Here is a 21,385-nt window from a genome sequence, read left to right on the forward strand (position 1 = left end):
GGCGTGCAGGAGGCAGCCGATCAATGACTCTCATCACTGATGTTTCTCTCTCTCTCTCCCTCTCTCTTTCTCTCTCTGAAATCAATAAAGACATATTTTAAAAAAATTAAATAAATAAAAATACTTGGAACATAAAGAGATGATAGTCTGAATGACAAATATATTTCTTTTTTTTTTTTTTTAATATATCTTTATTGTTTTCAGAGAGAAGAAAGCAGAGGGAGAGAGAGATAGAAACATCAATGATGAGAGATGAATGACAAATATATTTCAAAGATACAGCTAAAAGCCTAACAACTTCCCCCTCCATCCACCCCCCAACATGGGACAGAGTAACAGGAAGGAAATGACCAACTCACTGAGAAAGAAAGACACTTACCTAACAGACTTCTCATTATATTCCGGGGAATCAAAAGGCAGAGGCCAGGAAGAGAGCAGGACAGGGTGAAGAGACCCATCTTTGGGCAGATTTATGGTCCCTCACGCGGTGGAGCCTGATTTATGAGGAACGTGCTGTCAGGCCGGTGCAGAGTATGAGAACGCATGACTGTGGACTTGGCCCTGAACCTCATCATTAACGACCACACAAATCACGTTTCCCATCCGAGGACACAGTAACTTAATGCTGGGTCTCAAAGGTGTGCAATTAAGTCATGCCTGCACTGGGCAGAAGTTTTAAATTAAACAGATGTGATATATATTAATGGCCTAATGTGACATCAAAGGGGCAGTTTGGGATTATTTTCTTTCTCTCTCCAAATGGGCTTTGATCTGACTTTCTCTCATATTGCCAGGATTAGTGTGATGTCGGGGGGCTCGGCGTTAGAAATGGACTGCCACTTAAGGACTCGTGTGACTGTGGCTGCCACTCACTGAATCCAATTTCCTGCGTAGAGATAGGACCGTCATCAGTTCTACTTAAAACGAAGCAAAACAAACTCAGGAAGGCTTAGGATATTGTACCAATAAATATCGGGAATAAAACTTTCTTTAGAGAGTCTGTTTCTATTATATTATTTCATGACTGTATATTTTTCAAACATTCTAACATATAAGAAAGAAAAATGGAAAAAATCTGTATAAAAGCTGATATTTGAAAATGGACTAGGTTCAGTATATCAGTTAAGTACAAAGATAGAACAAAATATAATAATTTGATTTTTAAAATCCTCCTATGTTTTGCTGTCCTACTCAGTAAAAATAAGGTCAGCAAATAAAATGGAGACCTTGAATGCCCTTTTTTTTTTTTTTACTATTATTATTATTTTTTAATCCTTACCCAAGGATATTTTTTCCATTGCTTTTCAGAGAGAGTAGAAAAGAGAAAGAGAGAGAAACATCGATTGGTTGCCTCCCACAAGCACCCTACTGGGGCCAGGGATCAAGTCTGCAACTGAGGTACGTGGCCTTGGCCGGAATCGAACCCAGGACTCTTCAGTCCGCAGGCCGACGCTCTAACCACTGATCAAACCGACTAGACCTGCCACCCACCCACCCCCCCCTTTTTTAAATGTTGAGGAGTCTGAAAGAGAAATTTCTTCTTTTTGTAAATGTCAATTGATCTTACAAGCTGAACTGGCATTTGTCACTCCTTTGGCTTCCTAGCACCCACACCCCACTTCCTACATTTGCAGGGACCCCACCTCCATTACAGAAGCTGAAAATGTTGGGCGTTTGCTTTCCCAGTCGATGCTGCATAGCGTGGAGGTATGTGACCTAGGTCCTCTCCACTAGATGCCCCCCTCCAGCACTTTGAATTGGAAGCTAGTGATACAAAAAAATAGACACCACACTGACTCTCTTCTGGCACAGGCGGTCACAGTGCTGGCTCCTGAAGCCACTTCCCAGGGGTAGCAGGGACACACATTTAGTGTCCTAGTCCAAGACTGATGTTAGTGGTGCAAATGGCAGTGTGTGTGCCCAACACACTCCCTCTGTAGCATGAGTTTGGGCATGGTTCTCAGCTCATCTGTGACCCCTAAATCTGATTCTCTGGCTCCCGCAGAGTCTATCATCTACTCAATATGTATAAATGAATCTGCCTTCTGCTTAAAACAGTTTGAGTTTGTTTCTGTTGCATATAACAAGAACCTCGATTTGTATAGAAGCCAGTGACACAGCAACTGCACACAACAGCCTCTCAAGAAATAATCCAAACCTGGGGTTCATCATTTGGACTCTGCGGTGACAGCAATAAAAATCCATCTAGTATTAAAGGACAGAACTCTGGGGGCCCACACCACACGGTGGCGAAACTGTTTACCAGAAAAAGATCTGAAGTGCTCATTAAAGGCAAGACTTTGGAGAAACAAGTGGCGACGGACACAGAACAATATGAAAGCCATGGGGGACTGAAGAACTCCAGGAGTGGGTAGCTGCTGCTGCACAGCTGAGAGACACAGAATGCCCAGCTCAGAGCCCTAAATCGCTGGCTAAGGACCAGCCAGAAACAAAAGCCTTTCTGTGATGGTACTTAAAGGAGAATTTATCTCTTGCAGCTATTGAGCTAAGGTAAATAAAACCAAACTCCAAGTTGGATTTCATTGATTGCCAAATGGTATTAGTTGAATTCACAGGTTCCCCAGTTCTAAAAAACAAATTATGTCTGTGAAAAAAGGCTGCCCAAAGAATTGAAATAGATCATGCCTGGAATTTCCAACACATTCTGAAGCTGCCTTGCTAGAGGACGCTGCTGTGCTTCTCTTCTTATGACTCTATCTTGCCTTACTTGAAGACTCTACAACAGTGTAGCCTGCTCGTAAGAGTAAGCCAGTTCTTCGCTTGCCCTCTCCCCTCCATTGTTTGCCTAACCATAACTAGAGTCAGAGCTCAGCATGCCCTGAGTGGCCAATTACAAAGTCATACCGAGGGGAGATATTTTGCTAATTTATTTTAGGGAAAAAATAAAAAACAGATGGACTACCTAAACAGTATTCTGATGGTGCTAGGTGAAGTAGGAAACAAGAAAATTTTAAATTAGACTGAAATGATGAATGTGGGCTAAATTACCAGAGATTCTGAAACCACTGGGCTAGGTCAAACAGCTGGGAGCAATTCTAATTGTATGCTCCATTTTTATATTAAAAGAGGGCCCACTGAGGCCCACTCTGGCAAACTATTGCCCAGACTGGTTACAATAAAGCTTCACGTAGGCCTGATGATGCAGAAAGCAGCAGAACCAGATTATCTGCAGGCGACTAAGACATTTCTTTTATGGAAATGGGTGGACCCCAACTGATGACATGAGTTATCCTTGTCTCAGCCTAAAGTGATATGAAGGACAGCCAGCCATGTTTCTAAACGGTATGACCTGTAGAATTCACTACTCGGTGAGGGCGCTGAGACCACCAAATTCAGAGTACACTTCTGTGATTCACAATGAAAATGCCGAGGTGTTTGTCTACTCACACCAGCATGCATTCTTAATCATCTGTGTGTTTTGAAGCAATTGTACAACCAAGTGAGAGAAGTCTCAGCCAAGCCTGAGTTGTCATTCTGACCAATGTACAAACACAGGCCCGCCTTTGTGGTCTGCCCTAGCTTAGCCATGCTAATTGAAGTTGAGATGCTAGAAATTCCTTGGTATAATGTGAAGGAAATAATTCAAAGACTTAGGGAGATAGGAATGTTGGAAGAAATTTTTAATGGTGAACTGCTCACTCATCTCCTAGCTGTGTTCCTTGAACAGCTAGAAGACACTCTGGTCACTAAGTGTCTTGAGAAAACACCAAGACCTTGAGAAATATTGGAGACGGGAGCACCGGCCTCTTTGAATATTACTATAGTAGCTGGAAATAGTCTTATTGAAATGAGCACCCTGATTTCCGTGGGAAGAAAAAATACGAACCAGGGGTGGCAGAGGTTAGGTAGAAGCCAGTAATTAACAGATGCAAAGTGGGTGTCATGACAATAGGCAGCCGGGTCAGGGGCCTTTGCAGAATTGTCTGACCTGAAAGGCCCGGCAGCGGCTGATAATTATGAGTTTCCCAATGGTCAAATTATAGGGCAGTCCGCGCAGGTCCTGCCTGATCTATGTAATAATAACAAACCAAACCAAACAAAAAACAAAATCCCTAGGTTTGGCGAACAGAGGGCTGACGTGAATCACTCTTAGAGTGATTTGTAGATTCACAAGTGATAGGACCTGGTGAGCAGGAAATGGCAGATGACCTAGATGCCTTAGTGAGACACCTGCGGCCCTGAAGGGTGGATAAATCCCACAGAAACACAGGGGCCTGACGCCACATGAAGAGTCTAGAGGTCTGGAGCAGGTTGAGATATTTTCTCCTAAGTACAGGTTAAAATGATTGACAGATACAACTATAAAAAAAATACAGGGTGTTCTGAAAAATGTATACACACTTTGAATAATTATTAATTCCAATGGGTTAAATCTGAAAAGAAAGAAGCATCATTTGAGCTATCAACTGTTAAAGTGTGTATACATTTTTGGGGGACAAGCTGTATATTCACATGTCAACATTTATTTTAAGCAAATTCAAAAGACTATGGCAGGTTTCTGGTCAAGACGGTGGTGTAGATAAATGTGGTACTTGCATCCTCCCCCAACCACATCAAAATTACAACTAAACTACAGAACAGCATCACTCAGCACTGCCTGCAAGCTGGCTGCACAGAAGTCCCACAGCTAAGCTTCTAAAGAAGCCACATGGAGCCTGGCAGGAGGGGCAGAGACGAGGAATGAGTGTGGTGGTAAAAAATTGGGAGGGATGTCTTGGCTGCTGAGGTTCCCCATGAGGAGGGAGGCATCCCAGCCCCACACTAGGCCCCCAGCCCAGGGTTCCAGGGCCGGGAAGAGAAGTCCCCATAACGTTTGGCTGTAAAAACCAGTGGGGACTGTGGCTGAGTGAGACAGGGGCTGCTGGGGCCCCAGGTGTTCCTAAAGGGCCGAGCATGGACTTACTCGGACTCACCTGCTCTAAGCTCCAGAGCTGGGACCGCAGCTCAGAAGGTTCATTACGGACATGCGGGAGAAACGGAATGGTCTGGCTTTGGAGTGAGAGCTGTGGGGGCAGCTTTCTCCCAGACAGAGAGCTGGCAGAGGCCATTGTTCCTTTGCTGAGCTCTCCCCAGGTAGGTGCCATATCTGAGTCTCCATCAGCCTGGCTGTCACTGTTCACCCGCCCCGGTGATTCCCTGAGACTCTACCCCACCCAACAGGCAGACCCACCCAAGCTGTTTCCAGTGGCTTTCCATACAAACACCTGTCTTGGTTCATGCTTCAGAGTTTCCTAAACTCTCTCAAAGGTTCACAAACCCCAACCAAGCAGCATCTAGCTTCAGCATGTTTGTACCTCTTGCTAAGTGGCTTCAGGCCCAGCACTAGCGACAGCTGGCCTTGGTTTGCAGCTTGGCCTCTGCTGAGCACCTCCAAGCCCAGCAAAAGTAGCAGCCAACTGCAGAACGTTCTGTAGCTTGTGCAGGGTGGCCCCAGGAAGGGTACAGGTAGGGGCTGATCTTGGCCTGTAGCTCCCCAGAGGCCCCAGAGCCAGTGCACCCGGTGGTCAGCTTTAGACCACGTCAGAGCACCACCCAGCCGCCTCCATGAGCCATACACTCAAGGAGTGGACTCATGGGGCACCAGAGCCCTGCTGAAGCCAGTCCTGCTCTATGGGGTTGGCCCTGTGCATGGCTCCTCAGGAGTCTAAAGTTTTGTTCCTGGCTCTTTGAGCACGTCTCTTCCACCTTCTGTCTCATCCTTCTCTGGAGAGTTCTTCCATTCTCTGATTTCGAAATCTGGATGATCCCTGTCTGACACCTGCTTGTCTGCCTCTGTGACCTTGATAGATCAGGCTCCCTAATCATGACCGTGTGGGCCTCACTCCTGGCTGCCCTGCCCAGCTGCCCCTCGAGGCTCTCGCCCCACCGGGGCCCTGGGAAGAACCCCATGCCTGGGTGGTGCAGGGGAGGCTGTACCATCAGCCTGAATAATTCAGCAGCTGTGTGTCTTGGAACCCAGTTGCCATTTACACCTTAGTCCAAAGGAACAACAATGCTGTGGCCAAGGGAAAGGGGAGCCCGGGAAACAAGACTTCTCCTTTTGCATGCTGGCTCTGGGAGTCAAGAGAGCTCTAGGAGCCCAGCTCAGGCTTTGGGGCATGTTTTAAAAAAAAGGACCATCTGACATTTCACTCAGTCGGCCTGGCCTTTGGCCCAATTGTCCCAATGAAAGGAGGTTTCTCAGCCCAGAAGCTCATCAGGAACAGCTGGACAGATGCCACTAAAGGTCCCCCTCCCTCCCACTGTAAACAAGACGTGAAGTGCTGATCAAACACACGTGGCAGTCGGTCAATTTAAAAATACACAAAGCCAATTGGAGTAACGAGGTCAACTCCTGGTAGGGATGAGATAATAGAATTGCCAACATTCCGTTGTTGTACTTACATTATTTTAAGTGAGAGCTTCTGGGCAGAACCGGGAATTTTTATTTTAACCATATACAGATACGTTTTATGATATTTGACCTGCCTTTAAAAATAGTGAAGTGAGACTGGCCAGGCACGGCTCAGCGGTTGAGCATCCACCTAGGATCCAGGCGATCGGGGTTCGATTCCCGGTCAGGGCACATCCATCCCCAGTCGGGGGCGTGCAGGAGGCAGCTGATCAATGACTCTCTCATCACTGATGTTTCCATCTCTCTCTCCCTCTCCCTTCCTCTCTCTGAAATCAATAGATACATTTAAAATAAAAATAATAATAAAATACTGAAGTGACAAATCTTTTAAATCCAGGTTGTTTATTTGGGACTGCTCTATGTTACCTTCGGTTTTGTTCTTTATTTTAAAGGGGTCTTGGACTGGTCTTGTACCCGCGGAGTTTCCTGGGTGTCGTGTTAATGTTGAAAGGGATGGACATGCTCAAGGGTTGCCCATTAGCTTCGCCCTCGGAATCCGTTGCCCTCGGTGACAACGCGGGGCAGCAGGCTCTCTGTGGCCCAGGCAGCAGCCTTGCATTTTGATCTGCACTCAGCCAACATGTTTTTGTCAGGGACATTTCCCTCTCAATCTCCTCCTCCTCTATTGTTTTACATCACTCTCTTCTCTCTGACACCTACTCAGTTTCCCAGCCTGTTGCTTTGATCTGCTCCCTACACAGCCACAACCCTGGTGCTAGTCACCATCACCTCTCCTGGGGACCTAGCACTGGAGTTTCCAACTGGTCCCCTGCGCCACACTCACCCGCCCGATAGTTCAGTGTCACACAGCAGGGAGAGCAATGTTCTGAGCACACTAGTGTGATCACATCATAGCCCTACGTAAAACTTCCATGGCTTCCTTTTTTATTTTACTTTTGTTTTTCAATTATAGTTGACCTTCAATATTACTTTATATTAGTTTCAGGTGTACAGCATGGTGGCTAGATCAAGTGATCCTCTGATAACTCAAGTACCCACTTGGCATCATACGTAGTTATTACAGTATTTTTGACTTTACATCCCCATGACTAGATTATAACGACCAATTTGCATTTCTTAATCCCTTTACCCTTTCCACCTAAGCCTCCCCAACCTCCCTCTCCTCTGGCAGCCGTCAGTCTGTTCCCTGTATCTATGAGTCTGTTTCTGTTTTGTTTCTTCATTTATTTGGTTCTTTAGATTCCACATATAAGTGAAAACATATGGTATTTGTCTTTCTCTAATTTATTTCACTTAGTATAATACCCTCTAGGTCCATCCATGTTGTTGCAAATAGTAAGATTTCATTCTTTCATTTTTTATGGCCAAATAATATTCCATTGTATATATATGTACCACAACTTTTGATGCGCTCATCTATTGATGGGCACTAGGGTTGCTCCCATATCTTAACTATTTATTGTAAACAATGCTGCAATCAGGCAAGGGAAACAAGAAAAATAAACAAAGGAGACATCAAACCACAAAGTCTTCGCACAGCAAAGGAAACCATCAACAACAACAAAAACACTATTGAATTGGAGAACATATTCGCCAATGATACATCTAATAAGGGATTAATATTCAAAATTTATAAAGAACTTATACAACTTAATGCCAATAAACAAAAACAAACAAAAAATCCAGTTAAAAAATGGGCAGAGGACCTGAATAGACACTTTTCCAAAGAGGACAGAGGGATGGCCAGTGGACATGAAAAGATGCTCAACCTCACTAATCACGAGACAAATGCAATAAAACCACCCTGAGATAGCATCTCACACCCGTCAGAACGGCTACTATCCACAAATCAACAAACAACAGGTGCTGGCGAAGGTGTGGAGACAGGGGAGCCCTCGTGCTCTGTGGGTGGGAACGCAGCCTGGCGTAGCCTCTGTGGAAAACTATGTTGTAACCTCAAAAAATTAAAAACGGACCTGCCTTACGATCCAGCAATTCCAGTTCTGGGTATATATCTGAAGAAAACCCAAACATCAATTCAAAAAGATACCTGCACCCCTATGTTCGTCGCAGCTTCAGTGACCTTCCACTGCCGCGAGGACTGAGTCGCAGGTCCCCAGCATGGCTGAGGGGCTCTGCCGGGCCAGCTCCGGCCACCTCCCGCTCCTCTCGCTGGGCTCCAGCCACATCAGCCTATGCTTTGTTTTTGTCTGTACTTCCTTCAGGGCTGATGGAAGCTTCTTTCTATCTCAAGACTGCGGGGACAGGCTGTTCCAGCTGCTTGGCATGACAAGCTCCCTGCCTCAGCTCCCAACCAGGTTGCTTCCCTAGCCTCCAGGCCTTGATTTATATGTCTCCTCGTGAGAGAAGCCTCCCCTTACTCCCCTGACCAGGTGACCAGGTCAGGTCTCTCTGCACCTTCCCATGGCTCCCAAACACGCTGTGGGGTATCACAGGTAGGGGGCTAAAACATTTCAGGCTGGCCTCCCCAGGGAGGTAGTGAGCTCCCTGAGGGCAGAGATGTTGATCTTTATGACATGACTCAGTCTCTTCCTAAATGGAGAGGCTGAGATAGTCCTTCCAGAGCTGATCCCTCTCTGGAGAAGTGAATTGTGAAGGGTACTAGGCGCCTGTCAACACCCCGCCACTGACGTCCCGTTCCCTCTGTGATTCCACCACAGGCAGCCATCGAGGTCTTCTAAAACAACCTGTCTTTGTGTGACACGCTGACTTCCACTGACTTCATTGGTATTTCTGCTGCTGCTGGTCTCCAGTGAGCCACACGGCAGAGTTACACTGAGGTGATACTTTAAGATACTTTTCAAATGTCACCTCCACTCATACTGGCTTGTGATTACTGCACAGCAGCTGAGATGTTGGCACATCACATCTCTTCTCGTGCAGTGCAGGAGTTGAGACTGGATTTTTGCTTTAGCACATATAGAGATAAAACTTTTTCTTTTTAAGTCCCTACCTGAGGATATTTTTTCCATTGCTTTTTCAGAGAGAGTGGAAGGGGAGAGATGGAAGGAGGGAGGGAGGGGAGAGAGAGAGAGAGAGAGAGAGAGAGAGAGAGAGAGAGACAGAGAAACATTGATGTGAGAGAGACACATCGATTGTTTGGCTCCTGCTTGAGCGCCGACCAGGGCCAGGGATTGAGCCTGCAACGGAGGTACATGCCCTTGGCCTGAATTGAACCCAGGACCCTTCAGTCCGCAGATGGATGCTCTAACCACTGAGCCAAACCAGCTAGGGCTAGAGGCACTACTCTTATTGACACGAGCCAGTCTATGACTTGTTTTCTTTAGGCCTGTTAGTTGCTCCATTCCTGTTCAATGATCACCCCCCCCCCCCCCCCCCCCCCGCACACCCTGCCCCCAAGCTTTGGCCTTTGAGTCGCTGCTCTAGATGGCCTCGTGAGATTAGATTTTCCGTAGTTTTTCCTTGTTGACGTAAGTTTCACAAGTTAGGAATCTGCTCAGCTACCAGCTTTCCTAATTCTCTCTCTGTATGATAAATAGAATTATTTCTGTCTTCCAGTAATTCACTGCCTGAGCAGACAGGCTTGATTATACTATTGGGGAAACCAGTTTAGGAGCAAATCAAAGGTCCCCTGCGTTCACTGTTAATGTCTTGACATGTGCATGCAGCTATCTATAGATTTTCTCTCTGCGCCTGCGAGTCCAGCCCATTTTTATTACCCTTTAGGCAAGTTCAATCATAATTTCCTTAAAATTTGATTTGACAGCCTATACTTTTTTTATAGTATTGTCCTCTTCTGTAAAAGGCTTCCAAAGGTCTCTCCATTGCTCACTATTTATTCAGCCTTGTGTTCAAACCACAGGCAGCACGTGACGGTAAGAGATTAGGTCCTGGAGCCGGGCTGCCCATAGCCACTCCTCAGAGATGTGTAGCCTCTATGCCGGTTTTCTCTGCAAAACCATGATGATAGTACCGACCGCACTGGGTTTTCGTCAGGATGAAATGGCAAGTGGACGGTGCCTGGCACATGGTGAATGCTCAGTACCTATTATCATCTGGACCTCAGAACATATGAACTATTTCCAGCGGGAGTGTCCTACACTCCGCGAGGGCAGGAATCTGCGTCTGTTTTGTTCATTAGCGTATCCCCAGGGCCTGGAATAGTGCCTGGCACATTAAGGCACTCGAATGTTTGTTGAATGGGTTAATCCATTACATGCTGACAGCCCGGCCGAACTGCAATGCTCCCCATTCCCGCAGCGTTCCTGTTGTGTGCTGTTTGCCTGCTCTGACACCGCTGCTGTGGGGCAGCCGTGAGCATTCAGCGCACAGTTGAATACAACCCGCAGGAGGCTTCTCCTAGTCACCCAGGAGGAAGCCTGTCTGGAGACGCTGCTCTCGTGGTACATTGTATGGATCGCTCTTCAGGACTTAACTGTCATCTCCTCTCTCCTGTGAGCACCTTGAGGAAGTGATCATGCCATATGACTGGGCAGTGTTTGTTGAACATGATTTTTAAAAAATGGACAGATTTAATAACCCACTGAAGCACGCCATTGCTGTGGCACTCTTTCTAAGGCTTGCTCTCCACGAAGAGCTAGTCTTTCTAGGACTAGCTCTGCGTGGAGAGCAAGCCCCACCTGCCCTGGGGCAAAGCTTCGCGAAGTTAAGAACCAGTGAGCAAATGCGGTGGAGCCCCAGTGAACATGCTTAGCCCTGCTCACGTCTCCCAGGTATGGGCTGAGCCCTCAACTTCTAATTACTTCACAGCTACAATGTGGGATTTGGACTGAGGTTGGAGTCACGTGGTTATAAATAGTAATATAATAGTAAATGGAAGCATTTAAATATTATTGAATATTAAAATATTCATTCTTACTGAAACACATAGCATACTTACACAAAAATGGGGAGGGCTTCATTACTTGGTGTGCAATGCTAATGGGAGCGAGGCAAGCTCTGCCTGTTCCTATGCAAGTACAGAGTAGACCTCAAGGTGGAAGGAAATTTTTGAATTATGCAATAACATTACACATTTCTAATCAAGACAATACTGAGAAAAATCATGGGCATGTTAAAAAAACCTTTTTGCTTTTAAAGTATATTTAACAGTTCACCATCTACTCTTACATTTTGTTTCGGTCCTCATAACTAGTGTCAGAGACTGGGTATAGTATTTTCACTTTACCCTGGATGGGAGAAGTCTTAGCCTTCAAGTCACACAATAAATGATGACAGTGAGACGTCAACTGCCTGGAATAATGTGCTGCAGCCAGCAGGCTACAACAATGAAACTGTTGGTAATGTTCGGGCCTTGAGAATTTTGCTTTAATGACTTTGGAAGGCCGATAGGAATTTGGTCTACAGCTATGTTTTAGTTCAAATCAGTGTTAAATTTCCTAAACAAGATTCCAAATTTGGCCAGGGCTTGCCACTCCACTCCAGACCAACAATGTGCCCTCACCCGAGCTGATGAACACACGGCTGCCTGGTGAGTCACAAGCTGTTTTTTGATCGGGCAGTTTATGGGGCTCATGCTGTTCTCCTGCAAACCCCACTGCAGGCTTCTGCAGAAATTCCTTTGGCCCAGAATGCTGAAGAACTACATTGTTGTTCATGGTTTGGATTGTAAAAGACAACTCAATCTCAAGTCCACACTCTCCTCTGGCCAGTCCCATTGAGATTATTTTACAGGGATCCAGAGACTTCCTGGAGCCAGGAGAAAACACTCCAGCAAACGGCCTTCTCCAGAAGATTCTGTACAAGTGGCTTTCCAGTGTGATTTCAAGGTACCCGTGGTCTGGCTGCTCGTGTACATTTTTTTTTCCTCTCACAGAATCTAAGGTCTTGATTCACAGTCACCCCAGAGACCAGAGTCCTACAGTTGTGATATTCTGACCCATCATTTAGAGCCTGCCCACCCACAGCCACTGAGATGCTCCTGTTGAACCCTGGCTGCAGGCGTGCTTAGCTCCTACTCAGCGCTTAAATACAAGTTGCTACAAGGTTCTCTTAAAGAGAAGTGATCTTCAGCCCAGTTTCTCAGTCCATTCATCACTGTTGCCTTAGACTTCAGCAGCTCATGGAAATAGTACTGAACTGAAATGCAACAGAGCTTTTTCCTCCTATCCTGCCATTTAACTCACAGCTTTGAGAATAGGAATTTCTCTTACAATTGTCTAGACAGAGCATTGTTTTAATCTTATGTAAATCCACTGTAACACAGTAATTTGATTTGTAATTGAACAAATGGCCTTAAAAGGAACTGAGGTGTGCTTTCTAGAACATCCCGAAATGAAAATTATACCCAAAAGGCGATGTTTAACTGGTAGACTATTTAATATAGATTCTGTGATGGTCATGGGAACCATAGTTTCATCATAAAATATATTTGGACAGGACATGAAGAAATATGGGTAAAGTTGTCATAACTCTACAAAGTTATCCTAAATATCCTAAGGGTATCCTGGTTTCAATCTTTTGTGTTGTTGTTTACCATATCTTTATTGATTTCAGAGAGAGGAAGGGAAAGAGAAACATCAGTGATCAGAGTGTCACTGATCAGCTGCCTCCTGCACGCCCCCGACTGGGGATCCAGCCCGCAACCTGGGCATGTGCCCCGACCGGGAGCTGAACCATTGCATCGTCTCCTGGGTCCTGGTTGATGTTCAGCCGCTGAGCCACGGCCAGCAGTGTGTGTGGTTTCTTAGAGGTTCCTTTTACTAAGAATCTAGGCCTGTCCACTCACTCACTTTATACTGCTCTGAATATCACATAAATACTTTTTGTTTTCATTAACTTCTACCAGTGTCTGACTAGGTCACTTAGTTTAGGAATTTTGTTTTTTGTTAAATACCGCAGATTTAAAAATTCAGAATATCTTTTCAGTATCATCTTGTTTTGCTAGTATCTTGATTCTGCAACTGCTTTCATATGTGGTAGTATTAAGTCTGCCAGTTTAAGGCGATGCTTATGCTTAGAAAATTATCTTTTTCACTTATATCAGAGCTCCTTGTGTCCAGGCAACATGGCAGTTTCCTGTGTGATTTGAAAAAACAGCAGTTACTAAAATGTCACAGGATTCTCACCTGATTTTTAACTCAGTAATAAAATTTTAATCAGACTTTATCAAGTTCCTCATGATTAGAATAAAGCAACTAAATGCCCACAGTTTAAAGTGGGAAAACGTGGCACATACCCTGCTAGAGACATGTCTGAATCCAGCAGCACAGGAACTTACGCAGAATTACCAAATAGAGCCAGGTTTTCAATATAATTTAATATAAACCTAATATAACTTACGGCCGCCAGGACCAGGGACGGTCTGGTTGCCATTACAGAAGGAAATGTGACGTCCTTGGGCTGCTCTTCTCCTGCAACCTCAGCTACGATGGACACCAGGGGGATTAAACACAACTCACTGGTCTACTGACCACTCCTGCAGGGACCACCTAGGTTTCCTTTTATTACTAGTTGTTATTCTTCCTCTCCGGACAAAACATGCGCAATTCATCTCCTGAGCTATTTTAGTTTGGGGGTCTGTCTTTCTAAGGAAAACATTATGTAAACTCCCCAGGATCAGGCCCCAAGTAAGACTACTATATACCGCTCAAATATCTAGAATGCCCACCCCTGTTCTCTCGAGAGGCTCCTCTCAAATCCAACTTAACAGGGGTGGGCAAAAGTATTAACCTCTTTGTACCCACCCCTGTAGTATTCTGAGTATTCTGCTGAATGAGACTAAATCAGTTGCCTAAAGGTTGTACAATTCTGGGCCACAGGATCCAGAATGAAGGTAACTGGGCTTCAAGCCATCCAACACAAGGTCACTGCCTGCAGACACAAGTACAGTTTGGAGCTAAGACGTACAAACACCACATTTTGCACAAGATAAGGAAAATGATAAATTTCAAGTTCAAAGATATGTGTTCTTCTGTTGTGATGAAATTATACATAAAACATGAAGTTTCCAGCTTTGTCTCACCATAACTGATCTGTCAATAATTGAAGATATTATATACAAAGAGTAATAAATAATTTTTGCCCTGGCTATTGGTTGGGTGTTGTCCTGTGCACTGAAATGGAGCTGGTTCAATCCCCAGGAGGGGCGTGCAGGAGGCAGCTGATCAATGTCTCATTCTCACACTGATGTTTCTCTCTCCCTCTCCCTTCCTCTCTAAAAATCAATAAAAATATTTTTTAAAAATACATTAAAAATATAATTTTCAAAGATAATAAAATCTACTTCTTAACATTCAGAACCTACCACTTGTGAATGTGTTTTATTTATGAAACAATAACAATTTTCACTAATGTGTTATACTTTGGATACCATGAGACAGTATTTTGAAGAAATAAAATCAAAGGCTATTTTGAAAGACCGTGTCACGTTCTTCTGTTTCTTCTGTGCTGTTACGTGTAGTAAAGTCACTTATGAAGGGGACAATTCTGCTTACACACTACCATCATTAGGGATGGTCTACATGAGTACAGAACAGAAAGCTTAAAGGATTCTATCTGTACTTCAGAAGTTCCAAATGACAAACTAACCTTAAGTCTCACCTGTATACCAGTTACTACTGCAATCACCTTTTCTTTTCTTTTATCACTAGTACTTGTTGAAGTCCATTAAGAAGCCAAAAAATTGTAAATATATTAATCGTTAAAAACAACAAAGAAGAGTTTAAAGAATATATTTGAACCACATAAACAAACAAAAAGGTATTACATAAGAAAAAATAATGTAACAATTTATGTAAGTACCTAACATAAGATGAGCATGCTCTTACATCTAAAACAAAAAAGGTAACATTGGTACTATATATATATATTTGACAAGTGTGCATTAAAGAATTCTCTAATATAAAACATTTAAATGTGGAGGATACTTTTTCAAGATACAGAAAACAATGTTAAGATAGGCACACCCACAATTCTTACAAAAACATGCTGGCAGAAGATAAAATTCATCTGAGCACTCACTTCTCAGATGTGCAAAAGCTACAGAGTTGTTAATCACTGGATATTGGCTCCCACTTCCCACAGTTTGAGTTTCAACACTGATTGGTATGAGTTACGAATTACACAATTAATTACTGTTATTTTCAGTGTTTCTGCCAAGGTTCCATATAGAATGCATCTATTTAATATGAACACTTAACACAGCAACATTATTTGTTTATAAAAGTCACTTCCTTTGTTCTTTGTGTTTAAAAAAGGCACTATATTTAGAAAATAGTTATAGCAAACAGTGCTTTGCAAAATCTGAAACTCTAAATCAACGTGCTCCATCAACCATAAGTAGATCTTAGAAGCCCTAACTGAAAAGAACACAAATGTAAAAAGCTGATCAACTTAAAGATTATAAAAATTGGTTTATTGTAAAAGCGATTCAAGAATACCAGTTAAAAATCTTATCCCAATGCTGCCCAAGACAACCAAGAAGTAGTTAAACACTTTTACATTAGGACTAGGACATGAAACAAGAAAGACCACACTAAGGCTACGAAAGAGAAAGAACTCCTAGGTCTCCCTCAGGTCGGTGCAGAGGGCCAAGGTCGGAGCACTGCGCCTGTCAGGGACCACAGTGCTGCCATGACATTGAGGTATAACCGGGCAAGTTAAAGTCGAGGGGAAATGAAGAACTCCATAGTCTTATTCTGTGGGTGTACTTAAGGGATTGAAATTTTAGGAACAACTGCCTTTAATGACAGCAAGATGCAAGATAAGTCTTTATTGAAGAAAAAGGTTATAAAGTTCTCTATCAAAGTTCCACTAAGTCTTCGCAACCCCCCTCCCCACCCTCTCCCTTATCTAGAGCTACTCTGCTGATATATAAGATACGATCTTTATTTGCTTACTGGCAAACTGTAGGCACTCCTTCCAAGTAGCTTTGATTTTCTACACATTAAAAACCCAACATGCTATATCATCCATATACTCAATTATGCATTCTAGGTAGAAATTCATTATTGCTCTAAAAATAACAACAACAAAAAAATCGATGCATCTGCACAGTGGCCATTTTCCCCTAGATGTATTTCAAGATTTAATCTTTCTACTGTTTTCTTAATAAAAAGCCTTAGAGTCAATTATTATGAGTGATTGACCTATGAATCATTATATACAACACAGTGATTGTATTTTTTTTTTTGAGCACTGAAAATACTTAATATAAAACTTACTTTTGCACTCCTCTAAATGGAAGGGTCAAAATACTTAGATTTTGTAATTAGAAAAAAAAAAATCTACCTTCCCAAGCTGAGGCTTTTCATAACAGTTTAGCCAGGAAAGGAGATTTTATACCTGTTATAAACCCTTGAAAATAAGGGCTTACTCTAGAAACACTGAAAGACCCTTAATCACAGAGGTGCTAGCTGGTGCCACTATAACTCACAACCAACTGCCACTTCATAGCTTATACTGAAGAGTTGATTCATGCTCATTTTTTCCTTTAAAAAATACTCTTTGGAAACCATTATTACTCCTGTAGACACATACTCTAGTTATATCTCTTCCTGTAAAAATAAAAGTATAATCACAATTATCTCTATTTCTGTGCTAAAGTCAACTACCAATATACATTTATTAATCTGATCACTTTACCAGCTAACGCATGACCTTACAGAATTATACTGTCCAGGGTCGATTCTCAGTATACAGAAGTAGGAGCAAGTCTTATAAGAACAGTTTAGTAGGTAATATTTCAATGTAGTCTTTAATATGTTCATTAACCAATGACAACTAAAATACTAGAATTTATTTCCAAAACTACGGTGAAGGTAAAACTTCCACAGCTAAAGGAAGGTGAGTGACCACATAAAGCTTACTTCTGTCATGTACATTATGAACCTACTCAGTGATTTCCCATCAAGACTTAAAATTAGTCCTGGGGAGTAACAAGGGGAAAATAGAGCCATTTCCTGTTTGCTTCTTTCAAATTCATCAGATAATATTTACTGTGTGCCTTGAGGGCATACATCACTCCCCTAGGCATTATCCGTAACAACAGGCCTTTCTAGAACACTAACCTCCTCAAACATCTGTAGACTGCCCCAACCAGATTTAAACTACCTGTGAAATATCAACTATTAGTCATGTATTCTAAATGCATACACTCTAAGCTACCATTTTAAAATAAATTGGAAAATAGGGAAACCTAAAAAAAAAAAAAAAAATTCTGCTATCACGCTATCATATAAACATTGTAAGGTGTCAGGATATATATAGAGAGCGAGCAGATAATCAAGATTTAAATAAGAAGGTAAAAAATCAGGAAATGTAGATTTTACCAAAGAAACTACAATAACCATCCCAGCTACAACTATAAACAGATTCACTACTGTGGTCATTTGCCTTGGTTCCAGAAAAAACAACAACAACGAAACAAAAACAACAACAAAAAAAACCCCAACCAACCAAAACAAAACAAACCCACAATAAAACCCACCCAAACCTACACTAGAGTATGTGGCAATTATTAATATATTTCTATGGAAATTGTCTCGTGCCTTATAAGCTCCTAAAATAAAATCAAGGTCACTATGTGACTAATGATATAGCACTAGGAGGGGAAAGAACCCCACTGAAAGTAAAAGTCTTCAGCCTCGGTTTCAGCTCTCTCCCCAAATCAGCACTAAGTACTTAGTATGAGACACAACATTTTTGGTTTGTCACACCAGTAAGGCATGTTTTCCCACTGGCCAAAAGCAGCTGAAGAAATAGTTGCTTAAACAAACTAGATGCTGTGACATGAAGCATTTGACTTCCAAGTCTGACCGTTTCGTTAAAATGATTGGTGAACATCTAACTGGGCAAAAGGAATGGCATCCATCATCAAACAGGCTCACTTCCCCCAGCCCCCAAAACAAACAGTAGTTATAATAGCAAAAGGAACAAAAAGTTTTTTGTTTTTTGACTCTTTAGGGCCACCTATGAAAGAGGCCAGCAATATATTAACAGCAGCAATGGACACGGAAGAGCAAAAGAGTGGATGAAAGAATCTTGCTGGACGTTTGTTCATCTTTTTCTGTATTAGCCAGAAGGTTGCAACTGGCTTATTTGGAAATTTCTGGTAATGTGTGTCTTATCTCCTTAGATCCTTCACAGATTTAGAATTCAGTCTACCTGAGGGCTCTATAACCAAGTAAGGAAACTTTCTTTATCTAGCTTGGTGGCAGCCAAAACGGACTCCATGTCATTAAGGATGTCAGAGCTCAAAGCTTCCTGCAGACTCGGCATTAACTCCTCTCCTTCTATGTTCATTGCATCTCCCTCCAGTGTTCCAAGGTCCACATTTGTCCCGGGAATGGCTTCAAGGTAGTCTGGAAAACGATTCTGCTGTGAGGGCAGGGTGCTTTGGTTGATAGTATCACCTAGTTGGGACAGAGAAAAGGAATAGTTCATTCTGACAGGAGCTGCACCATGTGAGCGCATACAGAAATGTGTAAAGAAAACACTCCTGACTGACCTGAAATGATGCCCGGTTTATTTCAGACCAAACAACCCACAAATAACAATGCCAAGATTACTTCTGCTTCAATATCTGTCCAGCTATTTAACCAACAATTTGATTGCTTATTGCTATGTGCTGAGCACTAAAGAAGGGGGGGGGGGTCAGGTCATTAAAAAAAACCCTCTGAAAAGTTATATATTATATACAGCAAGGGAGAAGAACAAGCTCACTACACAAGAGCTTGGCCACGTAATTCTCTTCAAGCTTTGCACCACCACAATAAGATAAAGTAGGAAAATGAGTGGTATAGTCCCAGCTTTCCCCAAGTACACTTTGGGAAACACTAAAATAAAATAAAAGGGCTGGATAAAAACTCTATTCCACTCTTGGAGACTCACATTTCATAACAGCAAAACAAGTCTCCCAGAAGTCCTTGAATAAATAATCTTCCTAGCTTTGCTGGCTAGGTTTTCCATATTTACCTGGCCACAAAACCATTTTGGGGGGCACATGACAACATTAACATTCCTTAGAGCTCCAATGAACATGCTTTTCAGAAAAATGAACATAAACCATTAAGTGCTATAGGGGTTTGGAGAAACGACAAATGGGGAACAGGAGTGAGGAAATGTGTTTGAATGAGCTGGGTTTGAAGTGGCTCCTAAGGATGATTGAAGATTTAGATAAGCCGAAACAAAGGGGGGTTCTAGGGAGCACCAAAGCCATGAGCTGGATGAGCACAGGCTTTTACAAAAGGCTTGCCAAACACTTGCAGAAGCTGTCAGCTAAAGAACCTGCTGGCTGGAGGACTGTTCCATGTCCCTGCCAGTTCACGCCCTCTGAGAGTTGACAAGTCCAGGACAATCAGGTAAGCCCCAGGAGAAATGGTCCCTCAATGACCCCTGTGAGGCAGGTATTTCTTAGCTCCTGCAAGACCCATGCAACTATTCTAACAATAAAGTAGGTGAGCTCTACCGCCAAGCCTTTCCCACTTGGTTTCCTGAGCTCCATAACATCTAAGTTGGACCAAAAGCTCTCACAGAAAGGAGGAGGCAGACATTGAACCACATATAGAAATCTCTCTCCAAAATTAAGAATACAAATCTCTATTAATAGAGAATTCTAATAGGCTCAATTGCCCTGCCAACTAATTCAGTATTTTAAATGCTAAAATAAGTAATGTCATCAACTTTGTTCAAATAGAGCTAAGATTCCATGACATTTAAAAAAATTTTTTAAAAAATATATCTTTATGATTTCAGGGAGAGGAAAAGAGAGGGAGAGAGAGAGACAGAAACATCAATGATGAAAGAGTCATTGATCAAGCCCACAACCCGGGCATGTGCCCTGATTGGGAATCGAACCCTGATCGCCTAGGATCCTAGGTCGACACTCAACCACTAAGCCACACCCGGCCGGGCTCCATGACATTTTTAACTGAGAAAAAGCCCTGGCTGGGTGGCTCAGTTGGTTAGAGCATCATTCCGGATATGCCAAGGTTGTGGGTTTGATCCCCGGTCAGGGTACACACAAGCAGCAACCAATGAACACATAAATAAGTGGAACAACAAATCGATGTGTCTCTCTCTCTCTCTCCCTAATCAATAAAAAAATAATTTAAAACAATTTAAAGAAGTTTAACAAAGTGAAATCAATAAAATAAAAACTGAGAAAAGACGTAAATTACAAATTGCCATAAAGGAGGGCACAATTGGAATGGAAGTTGACAGGACCTTAATGGCTTTCTTTTGAATAATTTGTGCTCACAGTAGCTTATTAGACCTGGTGATAGAATGACGCTCTCTGCCTGAAAGTCCGATTCCTCAGAGGAAGAAAGAATACCAACCTGTATCCATTTCGTCAACACTGTTCAAGAAGTCATCTGGAGTGCGAGGGACACTGTAGCTGCTCATGCTCAGTCCACTATCTGTGCTCTCATCGCGAGAGTGATAGGTGCCACTGCAAAGAGAGTTGAAGACCAATACAAAATTTAAAAAAATAAAATAAAAAATAACTTCAAGGTAAAAATAAACATCTGCTGAGTACTAACATGATTCCCAAAGAGAATTAGTGACCATTCCTGCCCTGCGACGTCGGAAACAAGCACCCTCCTTCAGAGCCCACACACAGTCCTTAGTCTATGCGGTGAAACAGACAAGGTAAATCCTAATCAAAGCTGGCAGCTCCGGGGCGCCAAGATCCCTCCTAAATTTCCGGGCCTGAAGGTTATAGGGAATAAAAGATATACTCAGTGTTCCCAGATGACAGAAAATTCTCTGTGTAGGCATTCTCTCTGTAATTCCATCTGAGTCCAGGGGGTCCACACAGCTCACCTGTTTCAAGATCTCAGTTCCCCAAGTGGCGGAAGGCACAGGTGTGCATAGTCACAACACAAACTGTAGGTGGGCAGTGAGACAGGTCTGCACCAGACTCACATTAAATTCCTCACTCTTATGCTGAGAGTTTAAGCCAATTGGGGGGGGGGGGGGGGGGAGAATCAATGTAAAATAAAGAACTAGAACTTCTTTTTGGACTAGGCCAGAACAGGTAAGTCACTGCCGATAAGAACCCTC

At 43.0% G+C, this 21,385-nt stretch overlaps 1 protein-coding gene across 13 annotated transcripts in view; it reads right to left on the reverse strand.

Annotated features, from left to right (window-relative positions):
• Positions 1-15,035: 15,035 nt before the first annotated feature.
• YAP1 (Yes1 associated transcriptional regulator) overlaps positions 15,036-21,385 on the reverse strand; it is a 103,353-nt gene continuing 97,003 nt past the window's right edge. For all 13 annotated transcript variants that reach the window (XM_081153779.1, XM_081153767.1, XM_081153768.1 and 10 more), the window contains 2 exons: positions 20,659-20,771; positions 15,036-18,732 (listed from right to left, as the gene is read on the reverse strand). In XM_081153779.1, coding sequence (XP_081009905.1) covers positions 18,494-18,732; positions 20,659-20,771 — 352 coding nt within the window. In that variant the 3' untranslated portion in view covers positions 15,036-18,493. The remainder of the gene's footprint in view (positions 18,733-20,658; positions 20,772-21,385) is intronic.

This window comes from Miniopterus schreibersii (genome assembly GCF_964146895.1).
Source record: "Miniopterus schreibersii genome assembly, chromosome: 12".
Classification (NCBI taxonomy): Eukaryota; Metazoa; Chordata; class Mammalia; order Chiroptera; family Miniopteridae; genus Miniopterus; species Miniopterus schreibersii.